The 18407-nt window shown below is 35.6% G+C and overlaps 1 protein-coding gene across 4 annotated transcripts; it reads right to left on the bottom strand.

The window, feature by feature from the left end:
* Positions 1-402: 402 nt before the first annotated feature.
* Positions 403-17801, bottom strand: LOC132068601 (protein REDUCED CHLOROPLAST COVERAGE 1-like). 4 transcript variants are annotated; one of them, XM_059462235.1, is made up of 25 exons: positions 17541-17801; positions 16765-16878; positions 16564-16628; positions 16111-16203; positions 14923-14995; positions 14564-14848; positions 12547-12611; positions 12271-12402; positions 12125-12166; positions 11787-12005; positions 11481-11726; positions 11228-11385; positions 9852-10353; positions 9668-9730; positions 9446-9547; positions 8601-8918; positions 7852-7944; positions 7620-7721; positions 7293-7397; positions 7039-7172; positions 6113-6296; positions 5459-5590; positions 4903-5015; positions 3850-3940; positions 403-2994 (listed from the first exon to the last, which is right to left on the bottom strand). In XM_059462235.1, the coding sequence occupies exons 2-25, from the start codon at positions 16826-16828 to the stop codon at positions 931-933; spliced, it is 5445 nt and encodes a 1814-aa protein (XP_059318218.1). In that variant the 5' UTR covers positions 16829-16878; positions 17541-17801; the 3' UTR covers positions 403-930. The 4 variants fall into 4 exon arrangements, with proteins under 4 accessions (XP_059318218.1, XP_059318217.1, XP_059318216.1 ...); XM_059462234.1 differs by having other exon boundaries at positions 11481-12005; positions 14564-14724; positions 14758-14848; positions 17541-17800; XM_059462233.1 differs by having other exon boundaries at positions 11481-12005; positions 17541-17800.
* Between the last annotated feature and the right edge of the window lie 606 nt (positions 17802-18407).

The raw sequence follows: 18407 nt of genomic DNA, 5'->3' as shown, positions 1-18407 counted from the left end.
GCCACCTTCAAATTCTAGATCCGCCTCTGCTAGTATGGAAGGATAAAAGAGACAATACTCAACTACCTATTAGCCTTCTACCCTAATCTGTGTCCTCCATAACCTTTTATCTAAGGTCATGTCCTTGGTAAGTTGAAAATCACCTCTCTCAAATACTTCTTCGGCCTACCTCTACCTCTCCCGAAACCATCCATCAGCTTGCTTATATTTCGCAATTCTTTGCAACTTAATAATTACTCCCTCTGTCCCAAGTTATATGACGCACTTGCCATTTTAGTCAGTCCCAAGAAGAATGACACATTTTCTTATTTGACAACAAATTAAATTTTAACTTTACCTTTTACGTTTAACGAGATGATCTATAACCACGCAAATATCTTTGGCTTGTACTGGACCACAAGATTCAAAAGTCTTCCTTCATTTCTTAAACTCCGTGCCCAATCAAATTACATCATATAAATTGGGATAGAGGGAGTAATTGCTTATTGATATGCTAATTCTATCCTATCACTAAGCAACGTTGTAAAAAAAAGGTCATAGGTTACAGAATGTTTCTCATGATTAATTAAGATGACAAATCTTGCTCTTCCTTAAAACGAAAACAGAGGCAAAGCAGAAGGATGATTTTTTTTACCCTGTTGGGGGTGGCAGAGGGTTGGATAGGATAACAACAATATTGTCTTCGTTCGAGAGAACTAGCCTTCAAGTCAAGTTGATGCAGCATATCAGAACGCCAACAATATCAAGCTGTGAGTACCACCAGGGCAATTAATCAACACTCAGCAGACTTTGTATGCGAGCAGCAAAAAACGTCTAGTCACTTAAACTGCCCATCCTGCTCTACGATTATCTGGAAAAAGCTGTAAAACTACCCCAAGTAGTAATCTCTATGTTAGATTTAATTAGCTCAAAACTGGTAGGCTGGGAACCTCAGTCTCTTATAACCCTGGTACATACAGCTTTGAAGGGCTGAGAAGTATATGGTCTCTTCAGCAAACTTATCGGTATTCTCAGAGTTTGTTTGCGGTTCCTCCTGCCCCTTACTAAAATGTTTAAGGTCTTCTCCTCATCAGTCTTGGAAGGGTGTCTCTGCATGTGGCTATCACAGGATCCAGCATTCTCATTTGGAGCGTTACACTTTTGTGAATGATTGTCAGACATGGTAATGTATTCTGAAGCCAATGCGTTACTTGCTCTCACTTTTTCTGATCCAACCTCAGCTATATCATCCAAGGTCTCCACTGCATTTAGTGCTGGAAGATTTACTTCTGCCTTACCCTTGTCTCCAGAGATGAGATCAACAGGCAGGCATGGTACCGGACTCGAGCGATCAGAATTATCAGATGACTCTTTTGTGACCGAAACCAAGGTTGACTCAGTAATTGGTTCAACCACAGGTAGTGAGACAGAAAACTCTATTGGGTGGCAGCCAGACCAAACTGAGCCAGGAACATAATCTGATGCATTAGGAGTCATATTGCATTGCCAAGCATAATGATTGGGACGGAAAGTGGTGCTGTTTACTGGGAATGTAGTTGGAGGTAACATCTGGGGTTGAGAGTAGGGAGGGCACATAAAGGGCAAACAGTGCATCATGTTTGGGGTTGGAGGAGGTGAAGGGTATGACTGATAAGGGGAGGAGCACATTGTGTTGCGCAAGATTGTGGGTGTTCCTGGATGAAGACTCATGTTCATTGGCCAAGCACTCATAGGCAGTGGCACTATGCGAGCAATGGCTGGGAATGGGCTAAACGGTGCCGCTGATGCAGATAACTGTTTATCGGACAGTTCTCGACTATTATCACTTGAATAAGATAATGAAGCTTTTAACTGTGGGTACTCCATGTCTTGTAAGGTAACATTTGAGTTACAACTTGCATCCAAATTGCTTGATGACTCATTTTCACAGAGATCCACTCTGGGAGAATTGTCAGAAATACACATGTTTTGAGTATCGACACCTTTCTCTTCCATTGGACTAACATCAACATGGCTGTTATTAACTGTTGACATGCTTGGACATGTGACCTCTGAAATTTCATCACCTCCCAAATCACTCAACTTAATTCCTTCTTTATGGTCAACTGCAACAAGATGCTGAATGTCCTCCACCTTAATGGATTCTGCATCGCTTCTTATTGGCTCAAAATTTTGTTCCTCTCCAAGTTCCAGAACTTCTTGATTATCAGGAACTTTATCTTCAGAAACTCTATCCTGCAACATAGAGATGGTACCTGGCGGGGCAACTGCTACATCCTTATAGGAAGGAGATTTTCCGAGGCTTACTATGGAACTCCTTTTTGGTATTGGTTCAGCCTCTTTTATTGCAGAAACTTGTTTCTTCTCCATTGAAGAACCTAATAACTCACCTCCAGTTCTAGAGTTCTCAGCAACAACATCTCCAACATATGATGACACAGACTTGACCCGATATGTTATAGCTTTTGCAACTTTTCGACCAAGTTTGGTACTGGGAGATGGACTCTTTGCTACATAGTAATCCGCATTATTTCCTTCTGATGTTGTCTTTTTCTTTAAGACAAAATATCTACCAGCTTGATAGTTATTCTTCAATCTAGCATGACCAACTTCGGAAACTGAGTCTTTTTTCTGGTAATCAATGACCTTGCTGACGGCTTGCCACCTCTGTCTTAGTTTTCGGTCATAAATACCAACTGATCTTGGTCTCTGTACTGGCTGCCATCCATCATCTGCTTCGGCATAAGCTTCAGATAAGACAGCACTGTTAACACACTTCTCCAATGAAGCGTCCTCCACCAAGGGTCTAGGTTCAATGTGTTTTTTGTTCTCCGAAATTCTTCGATCTGCATTCTGATTGGACTCAACTATTGTATCAAAGGGTTCCACATGTGTCTGGGAATTACTATCATCTTTAAAAATTAGCTTCTGATCATCTTGCTCCACTTTCAGGACTTCTTTAGGACTGTCAGAGTTTGCTGTGGCACAATTGGTCAGATCAGATTTTCCCTTTACCTGAGAAATAAAAGCATGAAGTATAAGGAGGGAAGAAGCATTAAGGGAGGCTTATACTAGGCAAGCCTCAAGTTTCAAGCTAAATCTACTTTCAGATAAATGTGGAACAAGCAAACAGTAAGAGTCCCTGAAATGTAAAAGATAAAATAAGGTAAATTTTGAATTTCAGTGCAACATGTTTGCATTAACATATAACAGGAAGGCCTACAGACCTTTGGAAGCTTGAAACATATATCGAAGCATCTACCTGGAACCAAAGTTTCCTTTTAAATCAAAGTGTTTCACTTATCGGTCTTGTGCTGGCATTATGGACGGTAGACCTTCCCAACAAATCAGCACAAGCTAGAATTTGAATTTCTCAGTTTATGCTCATCTATTACATCCTCCAGCCATTTCACTTACTCGAAGTTTAATACGATAATTAGACTTATGTATCATATTATTGGTAGTGGAAGAAAATATTGAAGTATTCGTTGAAGGTTTGATAGAGATCATATAAAAACTAAAAAAATTGAATTGTTAAACGAATTTGAGATGAAACACGTGAGTGTTGCATAGTAAAATTTCTTAGTGAAATCGCATTACAATTTTATGAAACATCCTAAATGGAAAGAATATCATATAAATTGGATGGAGGAGCAACAAACATAATTGCATTGCATTAACATTTTTCTTTGACAAAAATATAAGAGTAACATAATTGTGTTGCATTAACCTTTTTCTTTGATAAAGACCATATTTGCATTAGCATATACAACTTTGTCCCAGATTATATTCATTTATCCCTTCATGCTGAAATATTTGAAACATATAAGAAGAAAATATCTATATAAAGACATCATGAGCATCCTGTACCTTTGAGACAAAGCCTTTTCTTTTTGCTAGAATAGCATCTCTCCCTTTGGCATCAGAACTAGGATTGATATAGTCGAGCAAATCCGACACACTGTCCAGTAAGATAGCATGTCATAACAAGATCAAAACCAAAGTGTTTCACTTATCGGTCTCTAGTATAGCTATGCCAAAGCATTCTTTTGAAAAAGTTATTGTGCATGTAAGTAATGCAAATTATAAGATTGGCATAAAGCATTCTTTTGAAAAAGTTATTGTGCATGTAAGTAATGCAAATTACAAGATCATCATGTAACATCTGAGATTTTACGTTGATGACATAGACCATTGTCACTTCCTAAACAAATTCATAGTCAAACGACTCAGACTCTCAAAGCAAGCAAAATATACCACATAGAATGTCATATCAAACTCAAATGTAAGTAGGTGGATTGAAGGTGTTAAAGAAACATGGACCTAGGACCTAACTTAACCCCAAGAGTTAGCTCATAATGTGAGGATCATTCAAAATGGTACAGAGAAACTACAACTCATATCCTCAATCAGTGAGATTCTAACATTCCCCTACCCGGCACAGCCAGAACTAGACATCTAAAACGTGAATAACATAACATGGAGCCTAATATAGAGTAACCTAACGATGGGTCTAGCTTTCATACCATGTTCAATAACTGGACCTTTGGTCTAAATAAATCCGAAAAGCTGGCTCATGATGTCAGAATTGGCCAAGACCATATGAAGAGACTAATTGCATCTTCAGTCAACATGTGACTCTAACAATAGGGCTCTGATTTAACAAAAGAACCAACAAATCTTACGCGTAAGTTAGAAGAAAGTAGCATAACATATCCTCAAAAGTTTTTAAGAAGAAGGACATAAAGGAATGCCAAGCATAATGATCATCTAAACAATGGGAACTCAAGCCCTCAAGTTATGAAATCACCTAGCCATCTAATTAGAGGTAAAACATAAATTGAGACTAAAATTATACTTTGCTGATTAAGTCTAACAGTATCCAATCCAAGTGAAATTAAGAAAGTAAAAGTGCTTATATACCTCAAATGGCCCTTGCTGGCTATTGATGCGTCTGGCTTCCTAGTTCCATTTCGAGCAGCTTTTTGCTGTTCAACAGCCTTGGACTCAAAATATTCAAGCCAAGCAGCAGCATCCTGCAGCATTCAGTTATAAGATCACAACAAATAAACTCGGTTGGGTTAAAGCAAGCAAGCAATAGAAATTGCCTTAAAGAACTTTATCATGTTTCAGCAGTCTCATCGCTCAACTCCGTTACTTAAATGCCAGCATATGAAAGGAGCCACAGAAAGACTATCTACCTAATTACGTGCATGCTTACAGTAGGTTATCCTTATGAAACTTTGAGAACATATTTTTTAATCAAATTGGACTGTTATTTGTCATTGTTATTGGCTAAATAAAAAGTAAAAGTAAAAGAAAAATATTCAAGTGGTAAAGTGCCAGAAAATTTGATTATACTGGGCTTGATGTTGTTGTTGTTGAAAGTCCCAGAAAATGTAATTGTTCATGTAGCACTTCTCTGAGAAGAGAGGGAGTCTGTTTGTGTTTGTATCCTTGTGCATGAGACAGAAGGTACCTGTGTGCGAAGGTCATCTGGACCAAGCTTCGCTTTGAGTATCTGCAAGGTTGTTTGCTCATGTTGAACACTCAAAGGATAAGCTTCCATCAAAGAGAGAGCAATTGCTATAGCATGGTAACTTGCAGCAGTCTGGTAAGACAAAGCATAGCAGATTAGAGAGATGCAGGCACGGATTTGAGCATTTGGATATACTTTTTTTCCAGGTTCAGCAGTGTAGAACACGTCTAATTGTGGTTTAATAAAGACAGTTCCCCAGAAGTGCTGGTTTGAGCACTACTAGATCCCAATTTCACACGGTCATCAAGTTCAAAAAATTAAAGCACCATGCTCTAAAGCTTGAATGAAAGATATATAGAGATTTATTTTAGTTACATGGTCAAAGACATAAATAATGTTGAAATGTGAACCTTGACTTGGAAGAAGAAAACTTTTTGATTTATGTGATACATGAATTTAGTTAGTTCATGTATTTGGATATCAGTGTAAGGATACATGTATTGTTCGACACATGTATTTGAGAAAAAAGGAGGATGAATAGAAGCTGCATTGTGCCGATTAAGGCCAGTTTATCCAGATATGTACAGATGTAGTCGGGAAGTTGTGAATGCTAAAACCAAAAGAAAAATACTCATTACATCAGCCAACGAGAACCTGAATATGGTCAGGGCCGAGTAACCTTTGGTTGCACTTCAGAGCTTTATGTAGATATCTGAGGGCAACATGCACATTACCAAGCCCTTCCTCCATCATAGCCACATTTATATATGTTGCCGCAGTGTTTGGATGTGAGGGGCCACATGTGAGATGCAACAGATAAAGAGCTCGCTTTACATACCTGGATAATGGAAGGTAAGTTGGCCATAAGATACTAAAATTACACCATAAATGATTGCAAGTTGCACAGGATTTAAGTTGAAAGGGCAAGGAGCAGATATGGTTGGTTCAAATCTTTGTATCATAGAGTACAAGAAAGGTGCACAGTTAGTGTTTGTTTAGTTCCTAATAAAATAAAAGGTTGTCTACATAATATAACACATTATGTCAACTATGCAATTTTGTAATTTGAATTGTGTCTCAAGATCATATTCTCACCAAGTTTCGAGCTATTATATCCATCTCACTAGCTGTCAACTGTGCAATTTTGTTAGTTTAATTGTGTCTGAAGATCATATTATCTACCAAGTTTCCAGTTGTTATATCCATATAACTAGCTTGACTCCAAACAGGTGTTATTTTCACCTTCCCACTAGTAATACTCATGTTTTATAAAATGGACCTTGGGTCTAACTCAAACCTCAAAAGATAGCTCATTAAGTGAGGATTGGTCAAGATCATATAAGGATACAGCAGCCATTTCCCTCATCAAAACGGGACAACTTTAACGCCCCCGTATGCCCAAGTTGGACATCTAGAGTGTCGACAACATAAATGTTTCCCACCATTGGGTAACCAAGAGTTGGGATGGGTTTGGTAACACACATCACATATGGATGCGATTTCTTTTTTAATTCTTCCTTTTATAACTGTCACCTGCACAAAATTTTTGAACAACTAGACATCTTAGAGAAACTACATACTTGAGAGCCAACTCTGTCTGTTGAAGTCGGTAATAGAAAACTGCAAGATCCCCGTAACTTTTCATGCTATCTGGGTGATCCAGCCCGAACTCCCTTTCATTGATGTCCAGGGCTTTTTGCTGATAGACAGTTGCCTGTCATGTAAACACTAGTATTAACATACTAGAACAGTGTAAAAGGACGAGACGCCATATATTTCAGTAGGAAGGAAAAAGCATGAATTTAGGCCTAATCTAATGAGTCTTTAAGAATACCTGATTAAAATCACCAGTGTGATACAAAACAACAGCTAGAAGGCTATATGCTCCGGCTGTCATTCGATGGTAGGGACCACATACTGCGACCAGCTTAGCAAGAGCCTGAAAGCACAATAAATTGACTACTGACCAAACGGTGTACACAAATCTAATTGTTTATTACCAAAACTTTGGTCTTTCTTCTTTTGTCAATCTCTTTTATTAATCATCTATGCATGCTTAAAGACAATAATAAGCTACATAACATCGAAGGTTTCTTTTCTTTTTGACGGGAGAATGTAATACGAGGATATTTTCTTTTTTCCTATCTTGGATATTAGTTACCTGAGTCCCATAGCTGACAGCATCTTCGAGTTTTCCCTTATCCAAAGCTGTCTTAGATGATTCCAAAAGCTGTCGTCCATCTGCGGAAGAGCAAGCAGCTTGCTGCAGAGGATAAAACACACAGATCCAATGGGAAGTGGGAAAAATTTTGTGACTCGCAAAAAAAGGAAAAAAGAAAAATTCAATAGGAGACCCGAATTATCTCATCTGATAGCAGGGTTTGCATTATCACCTTATGCACAGGTACTAGGCTGACAATGTCTTCTTTTCTAAACGGATTCGGAGAATTTATATCATAATCTCTTGGAACAAGTTCAATTCCCACCTAGAACAGACAAAAGTATACTCTTCACTGCTCTTTTCCTTTGGACAATACGATATATACTATATAGAACAAATCGTGAAAAGATGAATCAAATGGAAAACCAAATCGCACAGGGTATGCACCAACAACCCGCACTAAATCGACAAAATAGGTGACAATGTGACATACAACAAATAATGTGCCTACTCGTATTGATTAAAGAACAGGTCAAACTAGTTAATAGTTATTTGGTTCTACCACCAATTTAACAAACATTTTTCTCAAGTATCATAGTTGGTGATAATTCTAACTACTTGATACATCTTACTAATAATGTTAGATAGTCAAGATGTAAATTCGTTTGTAGTTCCTACCATAAGTATTGGTATTTCCTGACAAAAAAAGCATATGTTCCTTGATCTTTAAAACATTCCATAAAATTCTGTGCATCTTACTAACCATCAAATGCAACAACATAACTATACATGTTTGATGTATACAAACGAAATGAGTATTCCTGCTTTTCCTTGGCTTTGATCACAAAACTGAAGTTCGTCATTGCTAGAAACACTTCCCTTTTTTCACTCGGACAGTATTTATCAACCCAAACACAAGAGCATGCATAATGCAAAGAATTGTGTTCATTCCTAACGGTCCATTACACAAATTTGAAATACCTTATGGCATAAACCATGAAGAATTGTGAATTTCCTCAGATCCTTGTAATTTAAGCTGCCAGTCTCCCATTCATATCGATTCTTCAAAAATAACTCCAGCCATCTCCACATGAATGGGTCAATGCCATGATGTTCATTTGGTTCATCATTTTCAGGAAACCCAAGCATCATATTTAAGGTAGCAGCAATTACTGCAGACAGATCCTCAATCTCAATGACTGAAGCGATAACAGCTTGTAGAATATGTTTAAAAGCTCTTATTATCATCTCATGTATGCATAGAGATCGCACATGAGATAACTTCTCTGAAAGTTTTACCTGCCGAAAAGATAACAAATAGCAATGGTTCATACAAAGAATAATGAGAATAATATTTTCTCACAGTTGCATACACATTCATAGTGATCTCCTACCAGATCAATGTAGAATGATCTCCTACCAGATCAATGTAGAGGCAGCATTTAAGAGATGACGAATGTGAAGTTCAAAGTTCAGATTATCTTCGATGCGTTCCAATGTAGTAATAAATTTGCAACGTCATTAAACGAGTCTTGTGGCACTTTAATTTCTTATGCATACTAGAATGATAACTGGGATACCAATATAGGTCTTTGAACAGCAGTCCAGACATTCAAGAGTTTATACAATATCAAAAGAAGATAGTTTACACATAAGGGTTCTTTATGAACGGCATAAAACAAACTTCTTAGTAAATCAGATAGAAAAAGTGGAATTTATTTTTTCTTGGCATTTAGATAAAAACCAGAATATCATAGAGATGCTACAGCCTACCGATGTACAAGAAGTTCCAAAGGATATAAAAATCAAAATGATCACAGACTTACAACTTGTCCAAGCGAACGCATACGCAGACCTCTGGTATGCATGAAATCAGTTAAGGTTCGACCATCAACTGGTGAGAGTTCCAGAGAACCAAAGTCCGCAACCTGTAGTACATTTATTAATTAAGACACAAGCAAGAGACCAATTTTTTGCAGAAATTGATCTCTATACAGTACATTTTTTCTTTATAATGCACCTCTATAAGGTAATAAATTGCATGTTACCAATTTTGGAAGGGCAACTTCATTGTAGTACTTCTGTGACATCTCAATCAGCTCTTCCACAGACTATCAAACCAAAGAGTGTGTTAGAAGACATACTTCAACTAAATTCATCTTGTAACCTGTCAATAAACATTTTTTGATGAAGTAACCTGTCAATAAATAATTAAGACTTGCTAGTTGCCACCTTAAGGTGAAGTCCGGTCTCTGACTCTTTCAGACGAGTAAAACCATCATCAGACAACAGTGACTTCAGTATGAGCTGATTTTGATTGGGATCAGTCTCACATTGAGAATCCCCAGATGGCAAGACAACTTTTTCTGATCTCCCATCTACACTATCTGCAACAGATTTGAAGCTTTCAGACTGGAGTTTGTTCTGCTTTCTGTTCTTAAGGGATTTAAGATGGATTCCAAGTCCCTCAACCTTGATCTCATTTTTTGTCTTTTTTGTATGAGCTTTTTTATCTTTCTCTGATTTCTTTAGATCCTGTAAGTGCTGTATCCAGCACGCTCCAAGTTCCCATCTGATGAAAGAGTCACCTTCTATATTCTGTTCTTGAAGCTTGAGAAGACTCTCTTCTACTATTCTCTTGACAAATGTCCGAGAGGGATTGATCTCTTCGGATTCTGAGGATTTTGAATGCATTACTTTGTTGTCATTTTTCTCATGAAGCAGAAACCTTAAACTGCAAGATATAATGTTAAAGGAGGAAGTTTAGATAATAACGGACTTGAGAAGATCAAGGGAACAACAGCCACACTAGCAAATTGTCCTAGAAATATCAGAATCAGTGGTTGGTTTATTACCAGACTGCAACTAGTTAGAGAAAAACCATAATAAATCTTTAGTAAAGGATAAATAACCTGACAGGGGTTAGGGGGTCCTAAACATCCAAGATAATACAGAATTAAATATTTAGAAAATTCAGGGAACTTGCATAATATTTTCCATGTTTTCAAAAGTTTTAGAATGACTGCTGGAAGTTAAGATCATAATCATGGCTCTTAAGTTTTATCAAGTCAGTCTAACGTTGAAGATGGAGTCATCCCTAACCTCCCCCCTTCTCCCTTTGTTGTTTTGGCACTATACTCAAAAGATCACAAATGCAAAGAAAGAGGTATAAGGTCTTTCCAATATCAATTTTTTTTTTTGCATCAGCTAATATCTGTAAATTTCTGGTGATCACTTAAGCGTCCCCGAGGGCATATCTTTGACATATATATTTAGCTATCAGAATGCAGTGCTCTTCTGACATGCCATCTTGTAATTAGCTCTAGTTGAATTCATTTTCTCCGGTATAATTTCTGCCTCCTAAAATTTCTCTTCTTTAAGTGATTGAGCATACAGATTTATTGAACTTGATATTTCTTTCTGTCAGTAAGTGTAATATAGCTTTATTGTTTGTTTTAACTTATCTTTTAAAAAAAAAAGAATGAAAAAAGAGACCTATATCTTCTGTTTCATGAAACCACCATGGAAGATCAACTAATGCATACTTTGGCTCTGTAATGCATACTTACTAGAAAATTCACAATCTTCTTCTGAGAAACACGTAATACCTGTTGATAGTAAGGGCATTTGCACCACCATCAGGCTGATCAGCAAGTTCAATGCTTTCCGATGGAGATCCCACTTTGTCACTAGCTTTCCTTTGAACTTTTACAGTCGCAATATAACCACAATGCCGTACATTCAAAACACCTAAAGTGGCAATATCCTGAACTCAAAGTCCAGCAATTTTCATTTTAACAAAATGCAAGGCTTCAGACATTAAACAGTAGATCAACATCATTCTCTTTAGTAATTACTTACATGGGCAGCAGTATTTTCATCAGCAGTAATCCCCTTGAGTAGATATCTTTCAATCAGATTTTTCTTAGCTATTCCAGTTGCTTGAAATCCATCAATTTTGGTATCGATTTTGCAGCTAGCATCGGACACATCTTTGATGACAGATATGCTCAAGTCCCCAACTCTCTCATTATAAATGATTTCTCTGTTTGCATCAGAATGAGCTGGTTTAACTTTCTCCATTACATGTCGCACAGCTGAGATGGCCTGAAAAATCGCAACATCAACAAATAAACTATGAAGAAGAAAAACCCTTCTATCTCGAACCTGCCTCTCCTCTACTGTTTTACAAGGCATAGATGCAACAAACAAAAGTTCACTCGCATAAGGTAATAAATCACTTTTCCCATCTCGGCCTAGACCACCTCCATTTCCTCCCCACTTTTCATCTTCCACAGGCAGAGATGGAAAGATTGATGGCATCTGTGCAGCCACAGGGGGAATAAGCCATGTGTTGGCTCTGAGACCATAAGGAAGATTCCCAAACTGTAGCAAAAAGAAAAACAATTACATCCTTTGCGTACATGAGGGTCTCAAATAGAAGAGGATATCTTTTTCGCTATAAGCACTCGTGAATTTAATGTGGTTAAAAATATTGATGGCACCTTGTTACGCTCCAAAAATGCTTTCATGAGCTCATCGTAGGCCTGAAAGGAGGAATCACCTATGTTAAGAGTTCAGCGAGTACATATTCTGGCAAGCAAATGCTCACACTTAAACTGAAGAAGAAAACACTATCTGCCTAACTCACATTGTCAAATGCCCTGCTTAATTGTCTCAACAAATCCACAATATTGTGACAAAGTATCCCATGCTTTCCAATGTTATGAAAACCTTTTCTGCAGGCTTCAACAAAAACCAACTTCCCGTTACAGAGTTTCACCTGCAAACAGTTAGAGATGCCATTAATGGATTATTTCATGGTTAAAACACATCTGAAAGTTTACATTAAAAACCATATCTGAAATCGCATTAGTCAAATTATTGGAAAAGGGAACAGAAAGAATCTAGTTAGAAAGAAGCTTACTTCAAGTGAGAAAAGATAATTATTTGGTAAAACTTCATCAGCTTTTCTTGTTCCCCGTCTTATAACTGCAATAATTGTGGTTAATTTAGTTAGTGCACAGCTCCAATAAAGCAAGGAGTCACCTGTGATGATCAGAAATGAATGCCCTCCCTAAGAGAAAAAGATGAAAGGCAGATCTTAAAAGGGATAATTTGCCATCTAGTTATTTTTTATGTCCTTTCTCCAACATGTATCAGACGAGAGGTAAAGAAACTTGGTGCCTATTAGGATTGCTCACTACACAATTAAATCTTGGTTGAGTTCTAAGATTAAGGAACATATATAGAGTTACAGGAATTAATTTTTTAGAGATTTGTCAAAGTGAAGATATTGAACTTATAATATGAGAAGGAAAAAGAATATAAACATCAACTGAGATGCGAAGAGTCACACACACAAAAATATAGATAAAGATGTTTTAACAGATTTTGATCAGTAAATACAGATATAGTATCTTCAGCAGACCTTTACTTGCATTATATATTTAGCCTTAGGCATTAAATTGCATACCAAAGACAAAGATCAATCTTTTCTACTATAGGTTATGTCATATTGCTCAGGTGATTATTTCTTTTCTATTAACATTTCTACATTTTTATGGGTACTGCCCAAAATTATGGAGTAAAAAGAATAATTTGCTTTTGTAATGGCATACAAAGTTCAAGCGACAACCTTTCAAGGTACTTCATCGTGCGAAAATTGGCACTGACCAAATAAAAAATAAAATACGCGCACCTGATGTTTACACCAAGATTAGTTAATCTAATCTAGCACTCAATGTTAAGTAGTTACAAAAGGATTATTTATATGGTTAACATCCAACATGTTTAGAGAAAATACTTTTTTAAAGTGGTTAAACATTCATTTTTATGGTTTATGATTTAACATCACTTGGTTTTTCATTCATCATGAAATTTACGAAAAGTATTTTGAGAATGGTAATAATAAAATTTATGACAAATTTTAATTTCTTAAAGTATTTTATTCTAATATTTAAAGTCAATTATTTTATGCAGGAGTTAGCTATGCCAACTGCCAAGTATAGTTATTCATGTATTAGTTATTCGATCTTCTATCCTGCATAAAATAATACATGAATTCCCTCATAACTTATACATGTAGTAGTTATGTAGGTTTCTAAATTTCACCTTATCAGGAGTGTTGAATTTTATACACATAAAAAGAATGCTACCAAACATGGTACTACGCCCTCCGTTTTAATTTGTTTGTCTGGTTTTGACTTGATCCGAAGTTAAGAAAGTAAAGAAGATTTTTGAATATTGTTGTCTTAAATTAAAAATATCTGTATAATGTATCCTAATGACCTTTAATCTTGTGGTCTTGAACATGTCATTTGAAAAGTTGGAACTAAAGTTGCCAAAAAAGGAAAGAGACAGTGTTTCTGAAACGGACTAAAAAGAAAAGTAAGACAAACAAATTGAAACAAAAGAAATATTATTTATGCAGGATTTAATACATGAATAACTTAACTCCTAACAAGCTATGAAACAACGACCTTAGTAATGTAAAACAATCATGTAGTTAGGAAACAAAATTTAACTCCTCAAATATAATGATAATGCTGAATAACATAGAATTGTATATTCGTTTATTTGCAGAAGCAATGCGCTTTTCGAAAATGTACAAGCAGATGATACCGATAGAATTGACTAGAGAGAAAAGAGAAGTTAATTTGTTTACTTAACTAAAATATTTTATCCCACAAAGTCACTTAATTTTGGTTTGTAACACGAAAGTCAATTATTTCCATTTCATCAACAAAGTCGCTCAATTATTTCCATTTCATCTATAAAGTCACTCAACTATTGCTATTTCACAATTTGTTGACAAAATGACACTAGTTGAGTGTTTTTTTTTTTTAATTACAAAATAAAGTTGAGTAACTTTGTGAAGATAAAAATTGTTAGTTGAGTAACAAATTAAGTTGAAAAAAAAGAGGGAAAGTAAGAAGTTTTACAGTGAAGAGGTGACGTGAGATGAGAAAGGGAGAAGAACTCGTAGAAGCTACCAATCTTCGGACTACTCATTTCTCCATCTTCATCCACCGCCGACGGTGAAGGAGATTGTTTGTATTTGCTGTTTCTTCGTGGCTTACTACTCGATTTCTTAACGCTCTTAGTAGTGTCATGATGCGTAGTAGAAGAATTATTATTGCCATTTGACGGCCCAAAACACGTCGTACAGCCGATGATGTCCAGCAGTCGTTTAATGTGACTCGTTGCGCTCTCTTCGTCGTACTCCTCTGCAAAAAGAATTAGTAATCAAAAAGCTTGACGATAAAATTGGGTCACTGCGTGAAATTTGTAGTATTGTCACCTTCTGCAAGTGTGAGGACGCATGGCTTCAGTGCCGAAACGTCCACGCTGTCTTTTAATCGTGGGCCCCTTACCTGTTTAAATGGTAATGTCAAAACTAGAGGGGTTAAATTATCGTGTACTCTCTCTGTCCGTTTTTACTTGTCATGTTTTGCTTCTCGAGAGTCAATTTGACTAATCTTTGGAGCTAAATTAAATTAGATTAATTTAATATTTAAAAATTAAAATTTAGATATTCGGAAACTATACTAAAAATACTATAATTTGCAATTCTTCTCATATTAATATAATGAAAAAATACATCTTAAAATATTGGTCAAAGTCTATGCAGATTGACTCTCGAAAAGCAAAACGTGATAAGTAAAAGTGAACGGAGGGAGTAAATTCAAAGGGTTTGACCATGAAAAATGTGAAATTTAAAAAAAGTAATTTTTGTTTTCAAAGCAAAAAATGATACTTTAGAAATTGGAGTTGTGTTTGGACATTAATATACTTTGGAGTTATTATTCACTTTTTGTGAGTGCTTTAGAGTGAGAATAAATGAAATCAACTTTTTGGTGTTTTTAAATTCCGAAAAAAAAGTGAAAAATATTCATTGTCAAACAGCCACTTTAGTTTATGAAATGAGTAAATCTCTACATTTAGGTACTGTATAAATATACTACAGTATTTTTTTTTTTTTGGCCTAACCATTTAAGAAAATTATAGTTTCAAAAGATATTGATCAACTCCTTAAATAATACTGTATTTTTTTCAGTATAAAAGCAAGTCGAACACCGTAATTTCTGAGTTCAACTCCTACTGTCCCCTCTATGCTTTTCCCTCGCCTCATTTCCATTTTGTAAATTGTAATAATTTCCCTTTTAAAGCATGGATCACCATAACTTCCGCAAAAGGAAAGGAAAAGATGAAAAAAGGTATTTTTTTTTTTAATAAAAAAGAAGAAGAAGAGAGAAGTCAAGTTGGAAATAGAAAAAAGTCAAGAGTAGAACGTGGATTTTCGATTTTTTTTTTTTTTTTTTTTTTTGATTTTGTGCATAAGGTGAAAAGTTTATATTTATATATACATGGACAAATGGTTTTCTTCACATTTCTCGTTTTTTATTTTGGGTGCGATTAGTGAAAAGGGGAAAAAGATACTACAAACTTGTTGGCATGCAGAATCGGAATTTGGTCCTTGCGGCCTTACCTCATGTGATAATGAAAAATTGGTAATATTACACGTTGTTGTGTTCACCGATAGTAATCGACGAACATCAATGATTCTATCAGTCGATATTCCCTGCCAAAGCAAAAAAAGAAGGATTAATAAATTAAATATGGATAATAAGGTGGTCAATTTGGAAGAAATTGTAAAAATCATGTAGTATCAATTATTTTCTCGAATTGTGTAACAAATGCTGCAAACACAAACGTGTCAGTATCACTTTATGAATATATATTGAGGTTACAGCTATATTTCCTCAAATCAATTTGTAGCGTGTAGGCTTTTTTATTTCTGTACTACTTCAACAAGTTATTTTAACGAAATGACCAACTGCTACTTTGCAAAGTAGATGAACTTTTAGCCCATTCTTTCCTCAAATATTTCAAATAATGATTCAGTGTTAATTCATAACTTTGTCTTACAGAAATTACAAACCTTTAGAATAATATGAGTATCGTCTGGAAGGTTTACTGTTATATCCATAACAACCGGCCGAAGAACTGCAAAGCAAACAAAATTTCAAAAACAAAAATTAACAAGATGATTATAGTAGAATTTTCGTCTTTGAAAATATGAAACTTAATTGAATGTTCTCAGCTCCCAAAAGGTAACAAAAAATAAAATAAAAAATAATACCCTTCTCTTCTTTCTTCTTCTTGTCTCCTTTTGTCTTGCCACGACCATTCTTATTGGGTGCCATTTTCCAACTAAACCTGAAATTACTTCAAATTCTTGAAGCGTTGTTCCTCCCTAAAGGAAAATCATATGCACATCAATCTCTCGTAGCCAATGTGGGAACCGAAAAAATTAAAAATATCGAACATATGACATAAGCAGTTTTTGATTCACTTTTGTCAATACAAGAAGATTCAAAAGACGATTTTTTTTTTTTTAATCCTATTCGCCTCGTATAATTGTATAACTAAGGGAATTTAGTTGAACCCCTTCCTTGGTTGTTGCTTCGCCACTACTCGTAGCACTCTTTAATTCAATAGAAGAAACATCAAACACAAGTAAAGAACTGAAATATTTTGGGATAGGTGTATATTTGGTATATGCACCTGATGTGGATAAGTTCATTATTTGGGAGTTCAAATTACTTCCCGCTTATTATTTGCCCAAAAGGAATGCTAGCCCAGATTCCTACCAATTCTATCAATGCTTTTTCCTTTCTTTAGTTCTCTTTTTTATCCTTTTCTTTTGTCTCCTCTTTTGTTTGTTCTCTCGAACTTTGGAATCTTAAATTCTTCCTCTTTAGAATTAGAAAGAAGAAAGGAACTGAGACGAATAGAATGCAATAGAAACAAAGATATAGGAAACGGGTTATCTACTCTTAAGCATATTATAATTCTTACCAAAAAAACAGATTAATTGTTTTGGAGTGGAAGCAAGCAAGTAGCTGAGAATTATACCTGAGAAGAAAGCAAGAAGAATACAGAGAAGGGCGTTTAATTAGTGTTTGTTCCTTCAGTTCAATAAAATGAAGTTGCACACTGCTATAAAAGTAGTGTTGTATGATTATGTATATATATGATAGGTTAAAGTGTTTAGAGTGGAAATGTATTATGCAAGAAATTCTCAAGTAGGGAGAAAGAAAGAAGAAGATCTAGTAGAAAGGAGGCAAATTAGTGGGGACTATAGTGAGAAATGAGAGGGTGATAAGAAATGAAGGGTGGAGATTTAAGAGTCAGAAGTTTTAATGACATTTTATGGCAGTTTCTGCATCACTTTTTAGACACTATGATTTTCATTCAGAGCATATTTGCATAAAGTTATTTTCATATGTATATCAAAGTTGGAACAAAAAATCAAAATTGACTGTCCAATTCAATATATAGATGGATTTCACCCATTTCTAAAAGGGAAAAAGGCCCAAAAATTCCTTTTTTTTTTTAACCCCTCCCCTCAGGAGCTTCTTTCTTTTCATTCCCTTGGTGACTTGAACCCACAATCTTCGGGTTGGAGCAACCCCTCTTGTCCAAAAATTCCTCTAAACTAGAGGAAGTAGAGCAATTTATCATCAGTCTGTTTTTGGCACATAAATGTTAGTCAAATGGGGTAGATGTGCACTTGAACTATTAGAAATGGAACAACAATGTCATTTGTTTGTTTTTGACACAATAATATCCTTCTCGTTAGTCAAGTAGAGCAGATATGTCCTTTTCCACTTACCTATTACACATCAGATGTAAATTATCATTAAATAATAGTATTTCTTTTGATAAGTTGAAAATTCAGGTTGTAAAAAAATAATTGCAGTGACAATATAACATAATTAG

The sequence above is a fragment of the Lycium ferocissimum genome, chromosome 8, assembly GCF_029784015.1.
Source record: "Lycium ferocissimum isolate CSIRO_LF1 chromosome 8, AGI_CSIRO_Lferr_CH_V1, whole genome shotgun sequence".
Classification (NCBI taxonomy): domain Eukaryota; kingdom Viridiplantae; phylum Streptophyta; class Magnoliopsida; order Solanales; family Solanaceae; genus Lycium; species Lycium ferocissimum.
Note: the sequence above shows the minus strand (reverse complement) of the source record. Positions and strands in the feature narration are given on the sequence as shown.

Coding starts and splice junctions, on each gene's coding strand:
- LOC132068601 (XM_059462233.1), bottom strand. CDS start 16,828: ATGGCACCCAATAAGAATGGTCGTGGCAAGACAAAAGGAGACAAGAAG. Junction 9,548..9,667: donor AAGTTGCCCTTCCAAAATTG/GTAACATGCAAT, acceptor AATGTACTACAG/GTTGCGGACTTTGGTTCTCT. Junction 7,945..8,600: donor TTCATGGTTTATGCCATAAG/GTATTTCAAATT, acceptor TGTCTGTTCTAG/GTGGGAATTGAACTTGTTCC.